The sequence below is a fragment of the Cornus florida genome, unplaced genomic scaffold (assembly GCF_030987335.1).
Source record: "Cornus florida cultivar Cherokee Brave unplaced genomic scaffold, ASM3098733v1 CherokeeBrave_3.0.0_Hap2_Chr10, whole genome shotgun sequence".
Classification (NCBI taxonomy): Eukaryota; Viridiplantae; Streptophyta; class Magnoliopsida; order Cornales; family Cornaceae; genus Cornus; species Cornus florida.
Window position 1 is genome coordinate 5,900,901 of NW_026775580.1, and position 25,391 is coordinate 5,926,291.

The 25,391-nt window shown below is 37.3% G+C and overlaps 1 protein-coding gene across 1 annotated transcript in view; it reads right to left on the reverse strand.

Moving 5' to 3' along the window:
• Window positions 1–1,796: 1,796 nt before the first annotated feature.
• Window positions 1,797–25,391, reverse strand: part of LOC132276753 (CLP protease regulatory subunit CLPX3, mitochondrial-like) — a 73,917-nt gene continuing 50,322 nt past the window's right edge. Inside the window, exons 9-15 of the mRNA XM_059778339.1 lie at window positions 13,535–13,605; window positions 13,323–13,422; window positions 13,062–13,166; window positions 2,882–2,944; window positions 2,631–2,753; window positions 2,329–2,487; window positions 1,797–2,109 (exon numbers count right to left, since the gene is read on the reverse strand). Coding sequence (XP_059634322.1) covers window positions 2,035–2,109; window positions 2,329–2,487; window positions 2,631–2,753; window positions 2,882–2,944; window positions 13,062–13,166; window positions 13,323–13,422; window positions 13,535–13,605 — 696 coding nt within the window. The 3' untranslated portion in view covers window positions 1,797–2,034. The remainder of the gene's footprint in view (window positions 2,110–2,328; window positions 2,488–2,630; window positions 2,754–2,881; window positions 2,945–13,061; window positions 13,167–13,322; window positions 13,423–13,534; window positions 13,606–25,391) is intronic.

Here is a 25,391-nt window from a genome sequence, read left to right on the forward strand (position 1 = left end):
ACAATGTCTCCTCAGATCATAAAAAGAAACAACTATGTTTCCTCAAATCATTTCTGCATAGGTGGTGCCAAACTTGAAATGCCCTCATTGAGATCGGACCACCCTACTTACCCGATACCTCCCGGATAGGCGATGTCGGACCACCCTGGCTTTAATATCAAGTAGAAATATAAAAAGAAGAAAAATGAGATAATTGTGTAAAGACTTGCATGAGATAAATCACTCATTCACAGCTCTACTATTTATATAAAAAGAGCACATGCTCATATTACAAGAAAGGAAATTAAATCAAATCACAATATATTCTAAAGTATATTCTATAGCATAAATCGTGGCTTTCATCTCTGCTAAACAATTAGGAAGTGGAATCTCAAAGTAGCAAACATATACCCTGAGTCTATAAAGAACGGCCTGGTTTATTTTTTGAGAATTTAAATAAGCATGCATAAAAGAGACACAAGGCCTAAAATGCAAAACATATTAGTTCAGCTTGATTTCATTTACTTTATTATTTTAAAAAAGTAAGATTTTGGTATTTAGATATGAAAATGAGATGATTATATATTTGGATTCTCTGAGTGATTTCATCCTTCGAATATAACCATCAATTTTGCAATTTGTCATTTCTAGAAACTGTCTCCATAGTTTACAACTCCTTTAAAACTCCTTAATTATTTGCATACATACTCTTGCCAATACCACACCTACAAGTTTCATTTGGTTTTGTTTCTTGTGAATTTTACATAACACACGCACACACCATTAGGTCCATTACACTAACAATCATTAATACTATGTGAATTTATTTTCTTATATATTAAATTCTTCTCTGAAATATAAAACTATGGATGAAAAAGGCGTTTGCTTCAAAATGTGGTACAATATTGTGTTTACAGGTGCGTTGTGTGAAGTACCATTACGTAGTTAATCAACATATATTCCACCTACCACCACCACCACCAAAATGTTCCAATTCTTGCTCCCATCTAGTGGAAGGAAGGTCCTCTAAATTTTGTGCTTCAACTGTCATGTATGTGCAACTGTAAATGCCTGTATTACTTAAAGTACAAAAACACTCGTGATGTAGAGCTTATCATGTGGGTCGTATTGGGTTCAATTGTCAACAGTCATCATTACTTCGCTCTAGTGGAGCGTAGAGGTACCAACAGGCCAGTGACCTAATAGTACCAAACAACTACTTTTTAAAGAGAGGTCTGAAGTTCGAACTTTAGTGGAAACGTGCATGTTGGGAAAAAAAAAAAAAAAAAATGTGGAGCGTTGGGGAGACGCAATGTATTTTGGGCTGCAGTACCCAAGCTTTAAGCCCTACATTGCTCTTTGCCACTATAGTTGGAGACAGGCCCAATTACTAATGGGCCAAGCCCAGGCGTGAGGCAGAGAACCACCCTAACTTTGTGTGGTGCTGAAAAAACTGTGTTTAGTGTTTCGTTAAGTCGCTGGCGGAGGCCTCAGGTATGGAACACACAAAGATGGATCATATACAAAAAAAAGTCAAGTAAATGGTTCTCGGTATTACGTAGTCCGGGATCACGTGGTATCATATTACCCCGACTAATCAAGGGATAACATATAACTAAATGTGTAAACTTTTTATTCATTTCATTGGTTAGGATTACGTGATATGTACTACCTAATAATTTATCCCTAATAATTTATCCAGATGTTTGTTAGCTTACTTACCTACACCGAAAAAACAAAAAGACAATACTTTGCACTCATTCCAAATAAATTGTAAAAATGTACCCACCTGAAAGTGGTTGAAATGCAGTAACATATATTCGTGTAAATTGACGCCTGCCTTTATTGCAAGGAACATTTTGCAAAATGTGCTTATTGTAAAGAATGCTACATTTTCTTTTCTCATTTACTTTTCTGCTATTAAAAATGAACCAGAAGCTATGCTGTTCTACAATGCGGTACATAATTACACCAAGCGTATGAATGTGATTTTAAAATACAAATGAAAAAAGTGACATTCTTCTACACAGTAAAATAACTGTGGTAGTAAAAATGTTACATGCTCATCGCTCTTGATGAGATATCTGATTCACCATCCTGCAACGCTCCGTCAGCTGTGTCACCATTGTCCTATAAAGAAACAAAAGAAAAATCAAGATATTTCAATGCTGCCAATGGAATAATAATAATAGATCAACAAAATAATCTAGGTTGAACTATAGCTACAAATTATCCACTGTCCATGGTAAGGATATTGTTCTCCACCACATGGAAATCATACTTGAAACTATTGAATGTTATAACTGGTAAGAAAAAGCAGAGTTGCGGCGGGGAAACATGAAACCATACCACTCGGTCTCTCAACTTGGTCTCTGCAAGATAACGTTCCAATGCACCATCTCCATAAAGTACTTTTCCTCCACATCCTGCAGCAATTACTGAACCCACCGAATCCTCATCAACCACAACAGCATCTACTCTATCATTTCCTGTCTTTACATCTGGGATCTGAAAAACAAGAAAAAGATGTTTCTACATCAGCAAATACACCATTAGAATTCTATACAGCAGTCACCTACATTCTGATCTAACATGTTGTGATAGCCGCCACGATATAACAATTAGTCTCTGATGGTCTGGCCCTTGTGTACCTCATACATAGATTCAGTTAGAATGCTTTCCAATATGGCTCTTAAACCCCTAGCACCAGTATTCTTAGCCATTGCTTTCTTTGCAATCAATCTCGATGCTTTATCAGTAAAATGCAGCTTCACCTGAAGTGAATAAAAAATTATACAAGGCACATGCAAGCATAATTAATTTCATTTGACCGCTGATTGCATCACAAAGAGAGAGAGAGAGAGAGAGATCCAGACAAGAGACGTATAGGCCAAATGCTTACATTGTTCATCCTAAATAATTTTTTGTACTGCTTGCCAAGAGCATTTTTTGGTTCTGTGAGGACCTGTAGCAGAAGAAAAGCCAAGAAAATTAGCTGCCCCTTCTATAGATGGTGAATGGAGTATACTTCACAATTTCAGTAATTCTATTTCGAGTGTCACCCACACACATTCATGTCGAACTTGAAAATTCAGGAACATAGAAAAGATAAGACCATCTTAAATTATCACAATCTATACGCCTCACTAATTCTATGTTATGCAGCTCACGTTTCAGCAACACTCAAAATTCTCTCGTGAATACATACCGACTTGTCTTAGAGATTTTATTATTAACTTAAGGACCAAGTAAATAATGTAAATAAGAGAAAACAGAGCCACAACAGATTTTCGGATGTGGAGGTAATACGTTCCCTTTGGTTCTCATTACAATTTATAATACAAGATTTGCCAAACAAACAATCAAGGAGTAGTAATTACAGCAGCTATCTAAAAGGTAAGTTAACTAATCTAATCCAATAATTACAGCAACCTTATTTAGGGCAAGTCAACTCTAGGTTAATAAAATCCCTAATTGTAAGGCATAATTATTGTCACTATTTAGACCCCCCCCACACACCAAATTGATGTGGATTCTAATCAAGCATCAATTTGGTCGCTAGAAATTCATGATGTGAACGAAGTTAAGGCTTTTGTGAATGAATCTGCAAGCTGTTTCTCAGACGAAACATGATAGAGCTGTATAGAACCTGTGAGAACATGGTGTTGAATAAAATGACAGTCAACTTTTATATGCTTGGTCCTTTCATGAAACATGGGATTTTGAGCAATCTGTATAGCACTAGTGTTGTCAACATAGAGGAGAGTAGGACCAAGAATTGGAATTCCAAGTTCTAGAAGAAGTCTACGAAACCATATCACCTCGCTACTAGCAAACGACATAGACCTGTATTCAGCCTCAGCAGATGATTTTGAAATTGTTTGCTGTTTTTTGCACTTCCAAGAGATGAGTGATGACCCTAAAAACATACACCAACCTGTAGTAGATCGTTGTGTATCTTGGCAGCCAACCCAATCAGCATCAACATAACAGTGAAGTTCCAAGGAAGAGGTTGAAGAGTTGAAGAGCCCTCAATCCATAGTTCCCCGAATATAACGAATAAAACGATGAACTGCAGCTAGATGGGGCTTATGAGGATTACTGACAATTTGAACTGCATGAGATATATCTGGACGAGTCATAGTGAGATAGATCAAGCTTCCCACAAGACGATGATACATAGTAGGATCAAGAAGAGGAGGTCCATCATCTTTCCGTAGCTTATCATTCAATTCCAATGGTGTATCACAGAGTTTTGAATCTATTAGATGAGCCCATGATAACAAGTCTTCTGCATATTTCTCCGAGGAAGTACGTGAGAGGTCCCAAATCCTTCATTTTAAATGATCGCATTAAGTAGGTCTTTAGAAAAGTAATTCCTGATTCATCATTTCCTATAATGATCATATCATCAACATATAACAGTAACCATGTGGAACCTCGAGTGAGCTTAACAAACAAGGAGTTATCATTAGGACTTTGGTGAAAACCATCTTGGATGATGGCACTGCGAAAATTTTCAAACCATGCATGAGGAGCTTGCTTAAGACCGTAAAGGGATTTGTGCAAGTGGCAGACATGGTTGGGAGGACAGACATATCCTGGTGGTGGTTTCATAAAAACTGTTTCCTGAAGATTCACATGCAAAAAAGCATTTTTAACACCCATTTGCCAAAGAGGCCATCCTCGAATGGCAACAACAACTAGTAGAATTCGAACAGTGGGCATCTTGGCAACCGGAGCAAATGTTTCTTCATAATCAATACCATACTCTTGTTTATACCCCTGAGCAACAAAGCGAGCCTTGTATCGTTCCAAACTACCATCAGGTTTCAACTTGAGAGAGTAAATCCATTTACTTCCAATTACTTGAACTTTCGAAGGTCGAGGAACTAAATCCCAAGTGTGATTTGATTCAAGAACAATTAACTCCTCTGTCATAGCATCTTGCCAACATGGTAGTTCTTTGGCATGTGAATAAGAAAGAACAGAAATATAATCTATATTGGGAAGGAGAGCAAAATATCCAAAGCGGTCAGGAGGTTTAAAAACACGAGAAAAGCGACGGGGAGGTGCGGAGAGTTCAAAAGTGATGTTACCTTAAGGTAGGGGTGGCACGGATAAGTGATTGAGAGTAGGAGCAGATGTAGGAGGAGGCCGCAACCTGTTATGAAACAAGGATCGAATAGGAGTTTATGAGAACAAGAGAAAATTAATGACAAGAAAATAAAATGGCGCACACACAAACGAGACAAAGATTTACGTAGTTCGGCTATGTCTATGTCCACGGGGAGAAGACAGAACAATATTTCACTATGGAAATAAAGAGATACAAGGCAAAGTGGCTCACACCCAAAACCCAATTACATCCAAAACTCTCACACACTTTGCTTTGCTTTTATGAGCAAAATCACACTCAATTTTTTTTGGATGCCAAAACCATGAGAAGGCCAGGCTATTTATAGCCTAAATGGGGTCATCAAATACTTGCTGATCAAGTACTGAAGAGACTAACATTTGCCAACTTGCTGCTCACGCATGGAAGCTTGCTGGGCACACATTCTTGGAGGCCAAGAATATTGATGACGTCATGGGTAATGATTGAGCCACAAAAATTCAACAAATCTCAACCTTGGCGAAAATTCAAATGAGCCACTGTATTTCTACAAAACAGTCTATCTTCTCCACTAAGCCCCTAAGGGCAATTTTAGAATTTGATAATACCAACCAAGTCTAAGCAATGCTTGAACTTGAGAGCCGGAATGGACTTTGTCATCATATCCGCCGGATTTTCAGCTCTACCAATTTTCTTCAAAGTAAGAATTCCTTCTGATATGACATCCCGAATAAAATGATATCTGACATCAATGTGTTTGGTTCTCTCGTGATACATTTGATTTCTGGTCAAATATATCGCACTTTGACTGTCACAATAAATAACAGTTGAGCTTTGCTGCAAACCCAAAACACTAACCAAACCTCTCAACCAAATGGCTTCCTTCACTGCTTCAGTGGCCGCCATATATTCTGCTTCTGTAGTAGAGAGAGCAACTGTGGATTGCAAAGTTGCTTTCCAACTAACTACACAACCTGAGAGAGTAAAGACGTATCTTGTCAGAGATCTTCTTCTGTCTAAATCACCAGCGTAGTCGGAGTCCACAAAACCAACAACACTGCCAAAATCATCACAGCTCTTCTAATAAACTAAGCCAATATCTGTAGTACCTTTCAAATACCGAAGAATCCACTTCACGGCTAGCCAATGCTCTTTTCTTAGATTATCCATATATCTGCTAACTACACTGACTGCATGTGAAATATCAGGGCGAGTGCAAACCATTGCATACATCAAGCTACCAACTGCACTAGCATAAGGAACACGTGACATGTGCTTCTTCTCCTCTTCGGACTGCGGTGATAAAGCTGCAGAAAGACAAAAATGAGCAGCAAGTGGTGTGCTCACAGGCTTGGAATTCTGCATGTTAGGCCGCTCAAGCACTTTCTCAATATAACTCTTCTGTGACAAACTCAATCTGCCAGCTTGACGATCCCTCTGAATTTATATGCCCAAAATCTTCTTCGCTGCACCGAGATCTTTCATTTCAAATTCAGTATTTAACTGAGATTTTAACTTGTTGATTTCTGACATGTCTTTTACAGCAATAAGCATGTCATCAACATATAACAAGAAGTATACAAAAGAACCATCTGAGAGCTTCCAATAGTAGACACAACTGTCATAGCTACTTCTCAAATAGCCATGTCCAACCATAAAAGTGTCGAACCTCTTATACCACTGCCTTGGAGATTGCTTCAATCCATACAAGGATTTCTTCAACAAACAAACGTGGTGTTCCTTTCCCTGAACAACAAACCCCTCTGGCTGATGCATATAAATTTCTTCTTCAAGCTCACCATGTAGAAAAGTTGTTTTGACATCAAGTTGCTCAAGCTCCATGTCAAATAGAGCAACCATGGCAAGTAATAAGCGGATAAAGGTGTGTTTCACAACTGGTGAGAATACTTCATTGAAATCCACACCTTCCCTCTGACTATAACCCTTTGCTACCAAACGTGCTTTGTAACTTGCATCTTCAACACCTGGAGTTCCTTCCTTTTTCTTGAAAATCCATTTGCAACCAACAATCTTCTGGCCTTTAGGAGGTTTCACCAACTCCCATGTCTGATTATTATGAAGAGATTCAATCTCCTCATTCATAGCAACAGTCCACTTGGCAAATTCATTTCCAGTAACAGCTTCTTGGTAGGTGGAAGGCTCTTTATCTTCAATATTTTCTGCCACAGACAAAGCATAAGCAACTAAATCTGCATAAGCATACCTCTGAGGAGGTTTAATCTGCCTTTTCTATCTCCCTGTAGCAATATTGTACTGTTGTTCATCTGGTACTTGATCATCTTACACCTCTTCAACATTTGGCTGAACTGGAGTGTTGACTTGTTTTCCTGGAGCTTCATAGTCATTCTCCACCTGCTGCTTAACACCCTAAGATTCACTTGTAACAAAAGACTCCTTTCTCAAGTGAAGAGTACCATATTTGTGAGCAGTACCCGAAAAGTATCTGTGAACAGTACTGTATGTGTGAACAATATTTGTACACAATACACAAACCGAGCTCTGATACCAATTTGTTATGAAATAAAGATCAAATAGGAGTTTATGAGAACAAGAGAAAATTAATGACAAGAAAATAAAATGGCACACACAAACGAGACAAGAATTTACGTGGTTCGGCTATGCCTACGTCCACGGGGAGAAGACAGAACAATAATTCACTATGGAAATAAAGAGATACAAGGCAAAATGGCTTACACCCAAAACCCAATTACATCCAAAACTCTCACACACTTTGCTTTTATGAGCAAATTCACACTCAATTTTTTTTGGATGCCAAAACCATGAGAAGGCCAGGCTATTTATAGCCTAAATGGGTCATCAAATACTTGTTGATCAAGTACTGAAGAGGCTGACATTTGCCAACTTGCTGCTGCTGCTGCTCACGCATGGAAGCTTGTTGGGCACACATTCTTGGAGACCAAGAATACTGATGACGTCATAGGTGATGATTGAACCACAAAAATTCAACACAACCTTTGACTATAAACCTGCAATTCCTTAGTAGAATTTAAAGGAGTAGAGCTAGAAAAACTAGGAAGATAAGAAAATTTTGATATATGAGACTCCTTTTGAAAAGAATAAAAAGGAATATGCTTAAGGAAGACAACATTGTGGGATAACGTGTTCGTCGAGCCTCCAGATCACAACATTAAAAACCCTTATGTTCGTCACTGTAGCTAATGAACACGCACTTAGCTGGTTGCTGGGACAATTTGTTTCTTTCCAAGCAATGAAGATGAACAAAACAAAGGCATCCAAATGTACACAAGTATGTGTATGGAGGGGAATGAAATAAAGATTCATATGGGAAAATATTCTCAAGCACAGGAGTGGGCAGTCTATTAATCAAATACACAGTTGTGTGCATTGCCTCACACCAAAAAATGGAAGGGACAACTAATTCAAAAGGTAATGACTTGATTGTCTCCAAAATATGCCGATGTTTGCGTTTGGCAATCCCATTTTGCTGAGGAGTGTATGTGCAACTTTTCTTGGAAAAGATCCCTTTATCAGAGAAGAGGGAAGAAAACTCTTTTGGATGGTATTCCCCACCTGAGTCAGACCGGAGGGCCCTGATTTTTCTATTGAATTGAGTCTCCACAAGATTACTAAATGTTTTGAATTTAGACACAACCTCAGATTTATGACGAAGAAAATAAATCCAAGTAAACCATGAATGATCATCAATAAATGTGACGTAGTATTTATAACCAAGCCTACGGAATTTGGGTGCTATTGCCCAAACATCTGTGTGAATAATATCAAAAAGATCAGTATGTCAGGAGGACTGAACCGGAAATAGCAAAACGTGGCTTTTAATTAAACAACATGACATACATTTCAAATGTAACAAAGTAGTAAACTTCCTGGTATTCAAAGGGCAATTCAACCAACCCCGCTTAAATAAAAAATAAAGTTTATCATTATTCAAATGACCAAGGCAACAATGCCAAATAGTCCACAAATTATTCTTAAAGCTAACAGAAGATGCAACCAATGCTCCAAGTCCCACATCCAACAACTACTCCCTGTCCCGATCACTTTCCCCGTTTGCCGGTCCTATATCACACAACCAGAAGATGTAAACTGAACTACATAGTATCAACCAATTGTCTGACAAATAACAAATTAGTAGATAAATTAAGAACAAAGTAAACACTAGATATGTTAAGAAGTTGGTTTTGGGGAGTAGAGATGGTAATAAAACCAACACCATAAATAGGCATATTTTGGCCATTTGCAATTTGAATATTTTCAGTTCCAGGATAAGGTTTAGATTTATTAAGCCTACGCTCTACAGAAGTTATATGGTTAGACACCCCTGAGTCAATAACCCAAGAGGAGGGAGAAGTGAATGTAGGAGAGGAGGTTGAGTTGTACCAACCATTAATACCCATGGAGGTAAATGTAGATGCAACGCAAGCATTAATCATCTCTCGAATCTGATCTGGTGTGAAAAGAATGGCCTGCGAGGAAGACTCACTTGCAGTGGCAGGATCAACTTGGGCATGGAATGCAGATGGATTTTGATGTTGTGCTGAAGCCTTAGTTTTCCTTGATAGGCGTCTTCGACACTCAGAAATGATATGCCCAAATTTCTTGCAGTAATTGCAGAAGTTCTTCTTTTTGCAATAGCGAGCAATGTGGCCAGATTGCTTACATTCAAAGCATTGTACAAGTCTGCTATTTGTAGAAAGAACAACTGTCTCGCTTGAAGCCGACGCATGAAAGGATTTTGAATCTTCTATGATGACATGCTGTGACTGAAGGCAAAGTTCCTCTCTTAAAACCTCTTGGAAACATGTATCTAAATCTGGAGCAGTTTCTCCATTCATCAAAGCAGCCCGAACAGACTCAAATTCTGGGTGTAGTGTCATCAATAACTGATTAACATGGGACTCTTCTATGATGACATGTTGCGTCTGAAGGCAAAGTTCCTCTCTCAAAACCTCTTGGAAACATGTATCTAAATCTGGAGCAGTTTCTCCATTCATCAAAGTAGCCCAACCAGATGACATGTTGCGTCTGAAGGCGAAGTTCCTCTCTCAAAACCTCTTGGAAACATGTATCTAAATCTGGAGCAGTTTCTATATTCATCAAAGTAGCCCAAACAGACTCAAATTAAGGGCGTAGTGTCATCAAGAACTGATTAACATGGGACTCCTCTTGCAATTTCAGTACTTGTGAATGTGTGGCAGCGTCAACACCATCTAGGATCATAGAATCCTTCTCATGCCAGAATGCAAGGAAGCCATTGTAGTATTCTTGTACAGTCTTATTGCCTTTACTGTATTTAGCCAATTCTATGTCAATTTAGTACTTTCTTAGATTTGTTAGTCTGGTGATAGACTTTCTTCAGATGTTTCCACATCTCTGAGGCTTTACTAAAGGACTGAAGGGACAAGGTGATTGAAAGATCAACGGAATTCAAGATCCAAGTAACCACCTTTGAATTGTTTTGGATCCATGTGACTCTAGGTTTGTCATCAGTGGGTTCAACCGCTGACAATAATTCAGCCAATCTTTGTCCTTGGACAAAATGTTTGAGATGGAAAGACCACCCCACATAGTTGACACCTCCACTAAGGCAAACAAGAATGATGTCACTTTTATCCATAGCAGCGTTTGATCAGAGATGAAATGCAAGAATTTGAATAGATTTCAACAGTTGTTAGTCAAAATAAAGCAAGGAGACCAATCAGCAAAGATAGCAGAGTTTACTGAGAGGTTGATGATGATGTCAACCAAATTCGGGCAAATAATTGAACAACTATTGGAACCAGAGTGTAATCAAAGAATGAAAAGTTGTCAAACAGACCTAGACAGAGATTTGAACAAATATATAAGCCACATTGCAGCAAAGAATGAAGAGTCAAACCAGATCAAACAGAAAACAGAACAGATTTCTAAACCAAAGTGTAATTAAAGAATGAAAATACAATTCTTTGACTAACCTTGCTCTGATACCATGTAAAGAAGAGAAAACAAAGCCACAACAGATTTTCGGATGTGGAAGTAATATATTCCCTTTGGTTCTCATTACAACTTATAATACAAGATTGGCTAAACAAAGTGGCTACAATCAAGGAGTAGTAACTACAGCAGCTATCTAAAAGGTAAGTCAACTAATCTAATCCCATAATTACAGCAACTTTATTTAGGGTAAGTCAATGCTATCTAATATAATCCCTAATTGTAAGGCATAATTATTGTTACTATTTTACAAACACCCCTAAGGCTTACTTTTTGGGTACATAACACCCCTCTTTTACTTTGGGTACATAACTCCCTTAAAAATTTTAAAATGTTGCAAACTAGGGCATTTCAGCAGTCAACCGTTAGAAAAGTACCCGTTAACAAACCACGGGCTTCGCACATGACTAATTAATTGTATTAAATACAAAAAAGCCCTTATTTGATTCCGAAAATGCCCTTACCCTTTTTGTATATAAAGGTCATAATAGTCCGTTTACATTAATTGAATTTTTTACTATTTTTTAGTAGAATCGTGTAGAATCACAAATAGAAGATTCTGGGAAATTTTTTGTTTGGGCCTGGTTCACTTTCGTAAGTGTTGGGTTCTCTAAATAAGAAAGGTCCACAGTTTTGGGGCCCAAAAAAAGTCCATATAAATAAGGAAAAAAACACTATTTTGCCCTAATCCCCAATTCTGTTTTTTTTTTCTTTGTTGCTGTTCAAATTTTTTTTTTTTTTTTTCCCCCCTGTTTCTGATCAATTTTTTATTTTTTTTAAGCATGAAGAATGGACCCTTTAATTCTGTTCTGTTATTTACTTCTTTACATTATGTTTTGTAACTATGTTTAGTTCCTTTTCTAGTTTATTTGTGTTCTCTTCTTTTAAGGGAGCTGTGGGAAGTTTGGATTAGGATTTGGGATTTGTTAACTTATGTTATGGATTAGGATTCAAACCTTCATCTTCTCACACACTTCACAACTTACAAATTGCATAGTTGTCATGAAAGCTCTACCTTTTGAGCTACATTCTCTTTTATATTATATTTGAACTTTGGAATGGTACCTTTATACATTTTTTTTTTTTTTTTTTTTTTTTTTTTTTGGGTGTGTTTTCGCCCTTATTCTTGCTATATTTTACACATTATATTGTTTAAGAAGTTAGTTTGAATTATTTTTTTCACTAGCTGGTAGAATCCTACGATTCTTGATCCGATTCTACGATTCCAATTCTACGGAGCCCAAAACGATTCTACGTAGAATCCCTATTTTAACAACCTTGCTATAGGGGTGTTAAATGCTCGCGACCCTTAACTTAATTCATTTTATATATTTACTTATTTTGCTCACTAATATAATTCAGTGTCTTATTATTTAGAAAATTCCCAAAAATTTCCTGAGATACTTGTTTCTTCAATATGAACCCAATTCAGTAAGAATACGTTTCAAAACAAGCAGAGTAAACAGAAATGAGTTCAAAGGGGAGCTTTAGGTGGCATTATGTTTCTCTAAATGACTGTGTATACTGTGAATACTTTTTAAACACCCCCCAAAAATAAAAAATATTGTGAAAATTTGCTAAGTGTTGGAACAACTAATATAAAAAACACACTACTACTTTTTTTAAATTCATAGAATGCATTCAATTCCTTCTCACATTTTTCTTTCAACCAAAAAGCGGAAGTAAAAAAACATGTACTACCGCAAGGCAAGCACATAGTCAGAGACTAACAAAGCCAACTGTGTGAATGTTTGTTTGAGGCAAGACAATCAAAGCCTATCCCACCCAATCTTGATGGAAATCTAAAAATAAAATACCAACCCCACCTACATCCTTGTTCCAGCGTAACATCCACTCCCACTAGATGCATGTCACTGCTTTTTCAAGTGCCCTGTCCCACACCAATTCTAAGGAGAAAAATAACAAAACATGGAATACAATGAAGCATTATGCTATCTTATTATTGGTTTACCTGAACAAGTTGATCCTCAGTTAGAGCTGACAAACTAACTAAAATTGGGAAGCGTCCAATAAACTCTGGTATGAGCCCATATGCAATAAGATCACTACTCTCTACCTGAAAATATGAGAACCCATCAGAACTGTGAAGTAATTGGGCTATGAATAGGCAAACCGAAAAGGGATTCAATTGTTTGATTGAAATAGGCCAGCACAGAAAAATCAAAAATAAGAATCAGAAACCCCAATATTTGGATAAGGTCTCGATTCTCACAGATTCCAATAAGTTTGAAGTCACTACAGCATTAGTTAATCCACCAGTTCTCATGTTGGCACGAACAGGTGCTCCAAAACCAATTGAAGAATCCTGCCGTCTGGTAAACAACACAGTGGATAACAAGGTTTTCAAACCTTCCTCAATCTTTACATAAAACAAACAATGTGCAGTAGACAATTTCAACGAGGAAACAACAATTATACGATTACCTCTCTGAAATGGTTTTCTCCAAATCAACAAATGCTCCACCACAGATAAATAGAATATCTTTTGTATCTATCTGCAGAATATTTAAATGTAATGAAAAATATCAGAGCAACAAAGTAACAGCTAAGATGAGACAATGATGAATATCATGGCAAAAAATAAGTAGCTCTCTATAAAGCAGGCATCCCTTTTAGGTCTAAAACCTCAAGTAAACTATAAAGTACGTGCATTTGAGAGAAAATTCAGACTGAATTTATCTAGGTTTATTTGTAGTTATCCTTATACATTGAGTTGATTTAGTATAATAATTATATTGCTTTTATAAAGGGGTGATTTCTTCTTCCCTGGTCTCTTTCTTTCTCACTCTATGATTCCTTCCTTCTCTCCCTAATTTCTTCTTCTCATCTACATGTATCTTCCCCCATTTCACCCTACATCAGAGGCACCAAAATGAAAATTTTGAGTTGCATCGTGGGATATACATTCTACTGTTATGACTACAGATTGGAAAGCACACACCCTATTCTACAACAGTAGAACATCCAAGTGCCAAACATTTGAAGAATCCAGGCCCTGATGCCTTAAATGAGAATAAAGTGTGAATTTTATCAAACTGTAGAGAGCACATTGTGATGCAGAGCATAGACTGGCCTATGAACCAACACTAGACTAGGCAGCTACCCTAAGGACTGCAATAAGATAAGAATGTCATGACTGCTGCACAATGTTTTTGCAGAGATATTTTGTGTGTATTTGATAGAGATAGTGTGCTTTTTTAGTGATTAAGTTCTCATATATTTTGTACTTCCTTAGTTGTTAAGGAAGCTTATGGAAGAAGCTTTGTTAAGAAACTTATGGAGGAAGCTTTGTTAGGAAACTTTTGTAGGAAGCGTTGGGGTGCCTATAAAAAGGCATGTATGTAACTCATCTAATCAGTTTTGGATTGAGATTATATTGAGACTATTGAGTCTCAGAGTCTTCCCTCTTTTCTTCTTCTTCTTCCCCTATTCTTGTTGTTCTTTACCCCTTAGCCAGTCTAGCCTACCTCTTTACTCTGTTTCCTCGCCCCCTTCATCTGTTTCTCCCCCTTTTCTTCTAGTCTCATCTCATCTTCTAATTCCCACCCCCTTCTTTCATTCTAATCCAAAAATTGTATCAAAGCAGGCCTACTCCTCCTGTGTCAATTGGTATCAGAGCTACCTATCCTACACGTCCTGCGTCACATTGTTTTTAAACTTGTTTATCATTTCTTTTTCATGATTAACAATGCCATGATGTCAAAACCAATTATAACTATTTGTGCTGCTGATGTTTTTGGGGATTGTGGTCCTTCCTTGGTGTGTGGGTGGGGACTTCAATGTGGTTAGATCATCGACTGAGAGATCTACAGGCGGGGAGGTGGTCCTTGGCTATGATGCAGTTCTTGGAGTTTATTGATGGCCATCACCTTTTTGACTTTCCTTTGGAGGGTGTGGCCTTGGTCTAGCGGTAGGGAGTCCCCCACTCTTTCCCGGCTAGATAGATTTTTTATTTTTGGGGATTGGGAGGAGAGATTCCCAGATGTTTTTCAGGCGGCTTTAGCTAGTGTGACCTCTGATGATATTCCGTTAACGCTAGATTGTGGTGCTTTGAGATCTCGGCGTACTCCTTTCAGATTTGAGAATACATGGCTTAGAGCGGAGGATTTCCAGGGGAGAGTTCGGTCTTGGTGAGAGGAGGCAACGGTGATTGGTACGTCGAGTTGGTTGAGAAGCTTCGTTTCTTGAGGGCAGAGCTTAATAGATGGAATTGTAAATAGTGACAATAATCATGCCTTACATTTAGGATTATATTAGCTGATGCAGGCAGAAATTCAAATTTTCAGAAACTTTCCATATTTTGAAAGATTCTTTATTTTGAGTAGTTTTCTGATTTTCAGTAGCTTTCCTGTTTTGGTTTTATTTTATATTTGGTAGTTAGCTAATATAAGGCCAAGATTGGGGAGAAAGAAACTATACATAAAGCATTGTAATTGCTAGCGTTTAGAGATTAGTGAATGGATTATTATTTTTACAGAAAATAAAGTTTGCTTCGCAACTTTGCAATTCTCCTTTCTCTAGCATCGTTCTTGATATTGTTGTGAAGACAATTTGAACGTATCCTCTTGGTAAGGCGGCATCAATTTGGTATCAGAGCTAAAACCTCTTGGTAACTGATGGCGCCCTACCAAGACGAGACGATCAAATCGTCTTCACAGCAATTGTAAAACGAAATAAATGAACGATGCAAAAGAAAAGGAGAAATTGCAAAGAATTGCAAAGCAAATTTTATTTGCTATAAAATATAATAGTAATCTCTTCGACTTAAACTGATTGAACCTAGAAATTACAAGGCTTTATATAGAATTTCTTCCTCCCTAATCCTAGCTTTATATTAGCTAACTACCAAATATAAAATAAAATAAAAATAGTAAAGCTGCTGAAAATAGAAATAGAAAACTACTAAAAAAGAAAAGCTGTTGAAAATCAGAAAACTACTCAAAATAAAGAATCTTTCAAAATATGGAAAGTTTATGAAAATTTGAAATTCTGCCGGCATCAGTCTCCCTGGATTGGAAAGAACTCGCCCTCGAGTTTGGAGCAATTTTTCCACGATCAATCAAAAATCCAAGCATTGCTTTCCATCCCTTCTTTCTTCTTTTCTGAATTCGAACCAAATACGTTAATCTTCCTATACTAACAAAAAATACACTCGCATAATAAACATGGATTTTTCTAGAGGTCCTTTGAAATTAGGTAGGTTTGCAAAACTCGGTGGAACATGTATCTTGAAGTCCAAGTGTAATCAACGTTAATTTTTCTTCCAACAATTGCCTAGCAATTGAATTGCGCTCCAAAAATTCATCCCAAACCACATCATAAAAGTAAAATCCATTGTTTTTCATCTCCATGGATCCAAAATCTTCATGATCAACCAGGAATACTTCATCTTGAGATCTTTCTTTTGTAGCTTCCTTATCATCCTCATATTTTAGAATCAATGGTGGCTTTTGCATAACCAAGAATTCACCTATATCTCCATATATGATATCATCCCCTTCCTTCAGGTAATCATCATATTTTGGCTTGACCATTGGGGTTGCATCATCTTCCTCGATCAAAAGTTGTTTTTCGTCTCCACCAAAATTTCCCACCAATTCAGGAATTTCCTCCATAAACTCACCATCCCAATGACTTTCATCAAGTAGAACAAGTGTTGGTTTAGGTGTTGTATTGCTGCAAAAAGGACTGAAAAAATCCTCTTCAACAAAACCAGAAATCTGGAAATTGATATTTGTCGGCCAACAACGATCAGTCCGCTCGTCGAGTGATCTATGGCGACATGAAAAATACGAATTTTTCATAATAATCTCGCTTTCGTGTTGCTTGGGTAAGGGTTCAACCAAATTCCGCATCCTACGATTTTCTCCTCTCGGTTGTTGTCGTGGAGGCATGATTGAGCAATCGGAAAGCCGAAACCTTAGCTTTGATACCAAACTAATGCCGCTTTACCAAGAGGAGACAATCAAATCGTCTTCACAACAATTGTAAAACGAAATAAATGAACAATGCAAGAGAAAAGGAGAAATTGCAAAGCAAATTTTATTTGCTATAAAACATAATAGTAATCTCTTCAACTAAAACTGATTGAACCCAGAAATTACAAGGCTTTATATAGAATTTCTTCCTCCCCAATCCTAGCCTTATATTAGCTAACTACCAAATATAAAATAAAACCAAAATAGTAAAGTTGCTGAAAATAAAAATAGAAATCTACTCAAAAAGAAAAGCTGTTGAAAATCAGAAAACTACTCAAACTAAAGAATCTTTCAAAATAATGAAAGTTTATGAAAATTTGAAATTCTGCCTGCATCATTAGCTAGCATTGACCTACTTAATATAGTTGCTATAATTATGGGATTTCATTAGGTGATTTACCTTTTACATACATACTGTAATTACTCCTCCGTGATTGTAGCCACTTGTTTGGCAAATTTTGTAATATAAATAGTAATGAAAACCAAAGGGAGTAGTTACTGGTACTTTTGACATTATCCATACAGACGTTTGGGGAATTGCACCCAAATTCAATAGGCCTGGTTATTAATACTATGTCACATTCATTGATGATCACTCCCCGTTTACATAGATTTATTTTCTTCGTCATAAATCTGAGGTTTTGTCCACATTCAAAAGAAATCAATAATCTTGTGGAAACTCAATTCAATAGAAAAATTAAGGCCCTCCAGTCTGACTTAGGTGGGGAATACATTCTTAAAGAGTTATCTTCCTTTTTCTCTGATAAAGGGATCCTTTCCCAGAAAACCTTCCCACACATTCCTCAACAAAATGGGATTGCCGAACAGAAACATCGGCATATTCTAGAGACAACAAGGCCTCATTATTTGAATCAGCAGTCTGTTCAGGTTTTTTGTGTGAGGCAGTGCACACTGCTGTCTATTTGATTAATAGATTGCCCACTCATGTGCTTGAGAATATTTCCCCATGTGGATCTTTATTTCATTCTCCTCCTTACACACACTTGCGTACGTTTAGATGCCTTTGTTTCGTTCATCTTCCTTCCTTGGAAAGAAACAAACTGTCACAGCAAGCAACTAAGTGTGTGTTCCTTGGCTATAGTGATGAACATAAAGATTTTTATGCTATGATCCAGAGGCTCGAAGAACACGTATATCCCGCAATGTGGTCTTCCTTGAGCATATTCCCTTTTATTCTCTTCGAAAGTTGTCTTATATATCAAATATTACTTACCTTCCTCATTTTCCTAGCTCTACTAAAGAATTGCAGGTTTATAGTTGAAGGTTGCAACGTCCTCTCTGCTCCTACTCTCGATCACTCTCCATGCCACCTGAAATCTCCCTACCTCCACGTCATTCTTCTCGTGTTTCTAAACCGCCTGCCCGCTTTAGATTTTCTGCCTTCCTTTCCATTGTAGATTCTATTTCTGTTCCTTCATTTTATTCACAGGCCAAAGATCTACCATGTTGGCAAGATGCTATGACAGAAGAATTAATTGCACTTGAATCAAATTACACTTGGGATTTAATTCCTCGGCCTTCAGGAGTTCAAGTAATTGGAAGTAAATGGATTTACATATTGAAGTTGAAACCTGACGATAGTTTCGAAAGATACAAGGCTCGCCTTGTTGCTCCAGGGTATTAACAAGAGTATGGTATCCATTATGAAGAAATATTTGCTCCAATTGCCAAGATGCCCACGACTGGAACTTTACTCGCTGTTGCTGCCATTCGAGGATGGCCTCTTTGGCAAATGGATGTTAAAAATGCATTTTTGCATGGAGATCTCCATGAGACAGTTTTTATGAAGCCACCACCAGGATATGTCTATCCTCCCAACTAGGGGTGGCAATTGGGCGGGTTTTGGGCTTGTCATGAATGGACTGGTCATGAATGGGTTAATAACCCATTATCAACCATTTATAGTAGATCATAAATGGGTTGGATGTTAAATGAGTAAGTGAACCCACACCCAACCAAAAGTAATTTGGTAAACTTGGTGTACTCAATTTGAGAGCCTGACTATCATTATATACAAGAAGAAAATTATAAATATGAAAAAAAAATAAAATCAAATCAGAATAAAAATAAAATCCCTAAACATTAGCCTATAATGAAGACCTAATAAATCTGTCACAATCATTGAGTCAACTTATAGATATGATTTCCAACACTCCCCCTCAAGCTGGAGCAAATATGTTGACCAAGCCCAGCTTGACTATGGAAGACTGGAGAAGATAAGGCCCAACAGACTTTGTAAACACATTTGTAGTCTATTCTGAAGAGGGAACAAAAATAGGATTAATGATACCTGATCGAACCTTCTCTCGAATAGAGTGAATGTCTACCTCAATATATTTCGACCTTTCATGTAAGACAGAATCGGAAGCAAGCATAATGGCTGATTTATTGTCACATAACAACCTTGAAGAACCTTTCTCTACAAGACCCAACTCTCCCAAAATTGATTGAAGCCAAAGGAGCTCACAAGTACCTTGAGCCATAGCCCGGTATCCAGCTTCAGCAGAGGATCTAGAGACAACAACTTACTTCTTACTCTTCCATGATATGACATGATTACCATAGAAAGTATAGAAGCCAGAGGTAGAACTTCTATCTATCTTACATCTAGTATAATCTACATCAGTAAAGCATGAGAGTCCAGACTCATTTCATAAGGCATAGAACAGACCAAGGCCAGGGCACGACTTAATATAACTCAAAATATGGTGGACTGCATCCATATGAGTTGAGCGAGGGGAATGCATGAATTGACTAACCATACTAACAGCAAATGTCAAATTGAGCCTAGTGTTAGTCAAGTAGATAAGACGACCTACCAAATGTTGATACACAGACGGATCTGGAAGTAATTCCCCTGACTCAACAGAGAGTTTGAGATTGGGGTCCATAGGAGTGGAAGCGGGTCAACACCCAAGCATGCCAGTATCTTGAAGAAGATCCAAAACATATTTCCTTTGAGATAAGGAAATTCCACGACGGGATCTAGCAACCTCAATTCCAAGAAAATATCGAAGGGGACCTAAGTCCTTCACATCAAAGGACTTTTGAAGATGAAGTTTCGCCTGAGCAATCCCTGAAGCATCACCACCTATGATAATGATATCATCCACATACACCAATAACATAATGCAGCGACCATCATAGCGACGTCAAATAAAGCAAGTATGGTCTGATTGGCAGCGCACAAAGCCCATGGATAGAACATCGCTGAAACGACTAAACCAAGCTCTAGGAGATTGCTTCAGACCATAAATAGACTTCCGCAGCCAACAGACTTTCCTAGCATACTCCCCCTTAGCCCGAAATCCGAGGGGTGGATCCATATATATAGTCTCAAGTAAGTCTCCATTAAGAAATGCATTCTTGAGCTGGTGTGTGTTGCGCCGAAGAGAGTTTCTTTATTATTTGCTTCAACCATATTATTAAATCAGTCATAATATTAAATAGAACAATTCAACAGATCACCAATAATTTCAAATAAAGGAGGAATAAACCTGATTTTGATCAACCAAGAAGCCGGAGACACGGCGGTCCGATCCGAAAAAGCTGCCGAATATCCTGGCAGCCCCAAAAAAATTGCAAACACATCTTTCGACCCTTAGTGAATGACAAAGACTAAGGGAATACCCCTACAAGGGTCGAACCTAGAGGAGATTGGCTCCCCCTAGGACTATAGCAACAACGGCCTGAAGAAGAGAGAGGGTTTGTGAAGAAAAGAAAAAAAGAAAGAGGGAAGGGGCTGTGACAAGATAGAGAGAGAGATCAAAAGAGGCGGTGAAAAAGAGAGAGGGGAGGCGTAGGTTTGAGGCTCTGATACCAAAAAGTAATTTGGTAAAATTGGCATACTCAATTGAGAGTCTGACTATCATTATATACAAAAGGAAACTTACAAATATGGAAAGAGAATAAAATCAAATTAGAATAAAAATAAAATCCCTAAACATTAGCCTATAATGAAGACCCAATAAATCTGCCACAATCATTGAGTCAACTTATAGATATGATTTCCAACACAACCCAATAACACAAATGTTTTTAGACACAAATTGTCTAAGTTATTTTGATTGTTGTTGAATACCAAAAAAATAAAAAATTACTCTTACATTAATTTTTTTATTTTAAGAGTTACAATTTTTTTTTCTTTTTATTTATTTGGGGAAAAGTCTCTATATACAACTTACTCAACAATATTAATTACATATATTTAAAAAATAAGAGTTTTGAGCAAGAATTTTCATTAATTGTTGGTCATTTATTTTATACAATAAAACAAAAATTTGAATGAAGAGTGAAGAGAGAGAGAGTTATCACAGGGGAAAAAAAGAACCAGCGAGGAGAGAGAACGCAGAAAAAAAAAAAAAGGGAGTGAAGTGAGAAAAAAGGGTGAAGAGATTAGAGAAGAGGGAAAGAGGAGACAGAAAAAAGGGGGACAGAGAAAAAAAAAAAACAATTCAAATTAGCTTTTTAAACAACAATATGTGTAAAATATGGTTAAGCTAAGAAGCACGGAAACGGATACGAGACACGGATACGACACGACACGGATACGACGATACGGCAAATCCTAAAAAATTAAGATACAGACATGGCGGGGACACAGCAAATAAGAAATATATTTTCTATATATATATGATGTTGTACTTTAAGAAATTAAGAGTAATATTATTTTTTACAATCTCATAATGAAAAAAAAAAAATGTGTTTTGCTGGAAAAAAGAAAGAATGATAGAAAGATGGTTAAGAAAGAGAAAGAACAAACAAACATAGAGACAAAGAGGATTAGGGTTTTGTTAGGAAAAGAATTAGGAAAAAGGAAAAAGGGCAAAGAGACAAAAAGAAATTTATTGTGAAAGGAAAAAAAAGTATTTAGGGTTTGCAAAGAACAGGAAGAAGAAAGAAAAGAGAAGGAATAAAGAATAAGAGAGAAAAGAGGAGAGAGAGGTAGAGAGACCATTCACCGGTAGCCGGGACAACAAGAGACTCAAAGATGATCATGCAAGGGTTAGAACCTTTGAACTAAAATATAAGAATAAATAAATAATTGTTTGAATATAAAATAGTTTTATGAAACAAGAAGTTTTTAAGTAGTTATAAAATTAAAGAACTCTTAATATTTACACTTCAACTCAACATTGTTTCCAAAACTTTCTTAAAAATCCCAAAGAGTGGGACATGCGTGGTGGACACATATCCATGGTGTGTCAGAAGCGTGTCCACAGCGTGTCCGGATATTCGAAATATATAAACTATTCGGACACGTATTTAGGCATGTCCGACACAGATTCTTTTCCCTTTTAAGCGTGTTCGTGCTTCCTAGATGGTAAGAATAAGTCCAAAACACAAAAAATTGCATAAAAGCACCACTCCAAAGTCCAAATATAATATAAAAGATAACATAGCTCAAAGTGTAGAGTTCTCGCGAAAACTATGCAATTTGTGAGTTGTGAAGTTGTGTGTGAGAAGACAAAGGTTTGAATTCTTGCATTCATTTTCATGCCAACTATGCAATTTACAAGTTGTGAAGATGTGTGTGAAGAGATCAAGGTTCAAATCCTTGCATTCTCTCACATTTCTTATTACCTAAATTTCTAAATGAAACTTATATGATAATAAAAAATAAAAATGAAACACAAATAAGATATCATTTAACGAAACAAAGTACAAACGCAAATGGTTGGAGGCTTGGAGCTATTGTTTTTGTTTCAAGAAAACTTTTTTGAAAAACATTTGCCGAGTGTTCTCTTGAGAAATTAGTAGTTTTCGAAAATTCAAATAACAAAACAATTAATCAAATACCCAAAAAACCAAAACAAAAATTACAGAACAATCTCTTGTAAGGGGAGAAAAAAAAAAAACAATTTGAAAATGACATAGTACCAAGTTTCAAGCTTTCAACTAATCTAAGAAATCATCAAATCAAATAATCAATTAATGAATTAATAAATAAATAAATTGACAACATTCTCATGAATCTTAAAAGTGAAAAATAAAATAAAATAAAATAAAATAAAATAAAACAGTTTGACATAAATCATAATATCAAGTTTTAAACTTTTCACCTAATCAACAAATCAATCAATGAATTAATCAAATACCAAAAAAATAAAAAATAAAAATGCATCTTTGAGTTGGGTCAATAGTGTTTTTATCTTACTCATATGGACTTTTATTGGTTGGACCGCAAGACTATGGGCCTTTCTTATTTAGAGAGCCCAACATTTCAGAAAGTGAATCAGGCCAAAAAAAAAAAAAAACAATAAGTCCAAACAAAGAATATGTCAGAATCTTGTAGAATCATGTAGAATTGATTCTATACGATTCTACACAATCCTACACGATCCTACTACAGTTCTATTGCGATACTACCCAAGAAACGATTTTTATACGGTTCGACTCGTTTTGGATTGGTAGGATCATAAAATCGTGCGATTCTACGATCTAGAATCGCGATTTTGACAACCATGCTATGATCATGTTAGCTGGAACTTTTTGTTCTATCTTGTTATGACAAAAGCAACGAACCCAAGATAAAATCAAGAATCATGACAGAAAAGTAAACACACCACACAAAAAACACAAAGATTTATACATGATTCGGCAACAACCTATGTCCACGGTTGAGATCTACCGAAAGTTTTCACTATGTGTAAAATCGGAGATTACATGTTTTTAGCCCCTCACTCTGTTTCTGTATGAATGTCGAGTCTTTCTCTTCCACCACTCCAAACCCTTAGTGCCCTTATATATTGGGCTACAACAGATTAATTAGGGTCCACGACCCATGAGCAAAAACGGGTCAAAAATTTTCCTTAGGAGCAAGCCCCAAAACCCCAAAAGCTTTAGTGGGCTTGAGCCCACACAAAGCTCATCCAATGGGTCGTCGGGTTATAAGCCACCAAATTCAGGTCACAACATCACATATCTGTTAGAGAAGATAGGTTTCAACGAGAGGTGGAGGAGATGGATCGAGGCTTGCGTTTCCTCTATTAGATTTTCCGTGTTGGTAAATGGGTCTCCATTCGGGTTTTTCGGTAGCTCTCGAGGTTTGAGACAAGGGGATCTCCTCTCCCCTTTCCTGTTCATTATTGTTATGGAGGCCTTAGAAGGTTCATTTGTGCTTCATCAAGGTTTCAGGATGGGTCCAGAATCGGTTCAGCAAATGGAGATCTCTTACTTGTTTTTCATGGATGACACCTTGGTTTACTGAGGCAGAGGTGTCCCAATTGAGATATTTGAGATGTAATCTGGTTTACTTTCAAGCAGTTTCAAGTTTGAGAGTTAAAGTGGGAAAGAGTGTACTAGTCCGGTGGGGGAGGTTCGGGAGGTGGCTACTCTTGCGGCAATTTTAGGGTATGGGATGAGCTCCTTCCCTATTTTGTATTTGGGTTTGCCGTTGGGTGATTCAGCAAGGAGGGTGGGAAGCTAGACCCGGTGATAGAGCTATTCAACAGAAGGTTGGCTGGGTGAAAAAAGCAATATCTTTCAAAAGGCGGGAAAGTTACTTTGGTGAAGAGTACACTGTCGAGTCTTCCAACTTATTATCTTTTGTTTTTCCATATTCCTTCCTCTATTGTTGAAAGACTCAAGAGTCTTCAACGGAAATTTCTTTGGGGCGGCCGAGGGGAGGAGTTTGAGTATCATCTTGTTCTGTGGCAGCAGGTTTGCAAGTCTCTTCAGTTGGGTGGTCTTGGGGTTAGGAGGTTGGACCCTTTCAACAGAGTGTTCCTTGGCAAGTGGTTATGGAGATTCGGTAGCGAAAGGCATAGGTTATGGAGGAGGGTTATTTTATGCCGTTTTGGGAAGGATAGAGAGGGATGGACATCTAGGCCAGTTAAATCAGTTTTCAGTGTGGGGGTGTGGAAATCCATTCTCAAGGACTGGGATGAGTTCTCTCTAAGCACATTAGATTCAGAGTTCGAGAGGGAAGGGATGCCTGGTTTTGGGAGGATGTTTGGTGTGAAGATCGCCCATTATCCTTTAGTTCCCAAGGTTGTTCAGGATTGCTATTGATAGACATGCTTTGGTAGCTAACTGTTATCGACTTGATAGTGGTAAGCTTACTTGGGACGTGAGATCTAGCGATCATTTCATGATTGGGAGTTGGACAACGTGACTGGTTTGCTGGAGATTTTGTATAGACATGATGTGGTTGGTACTGGTTCGGATTCCTTGATTTGGGTGCCTTCTTCTTAAGAAACATTTCATGTCCGTTCCTATTTCCTCTGCCTCTCCGAGTTTCACAATTCCAACTTCCCGTGGAAAATGGTATGTCGCTCGAA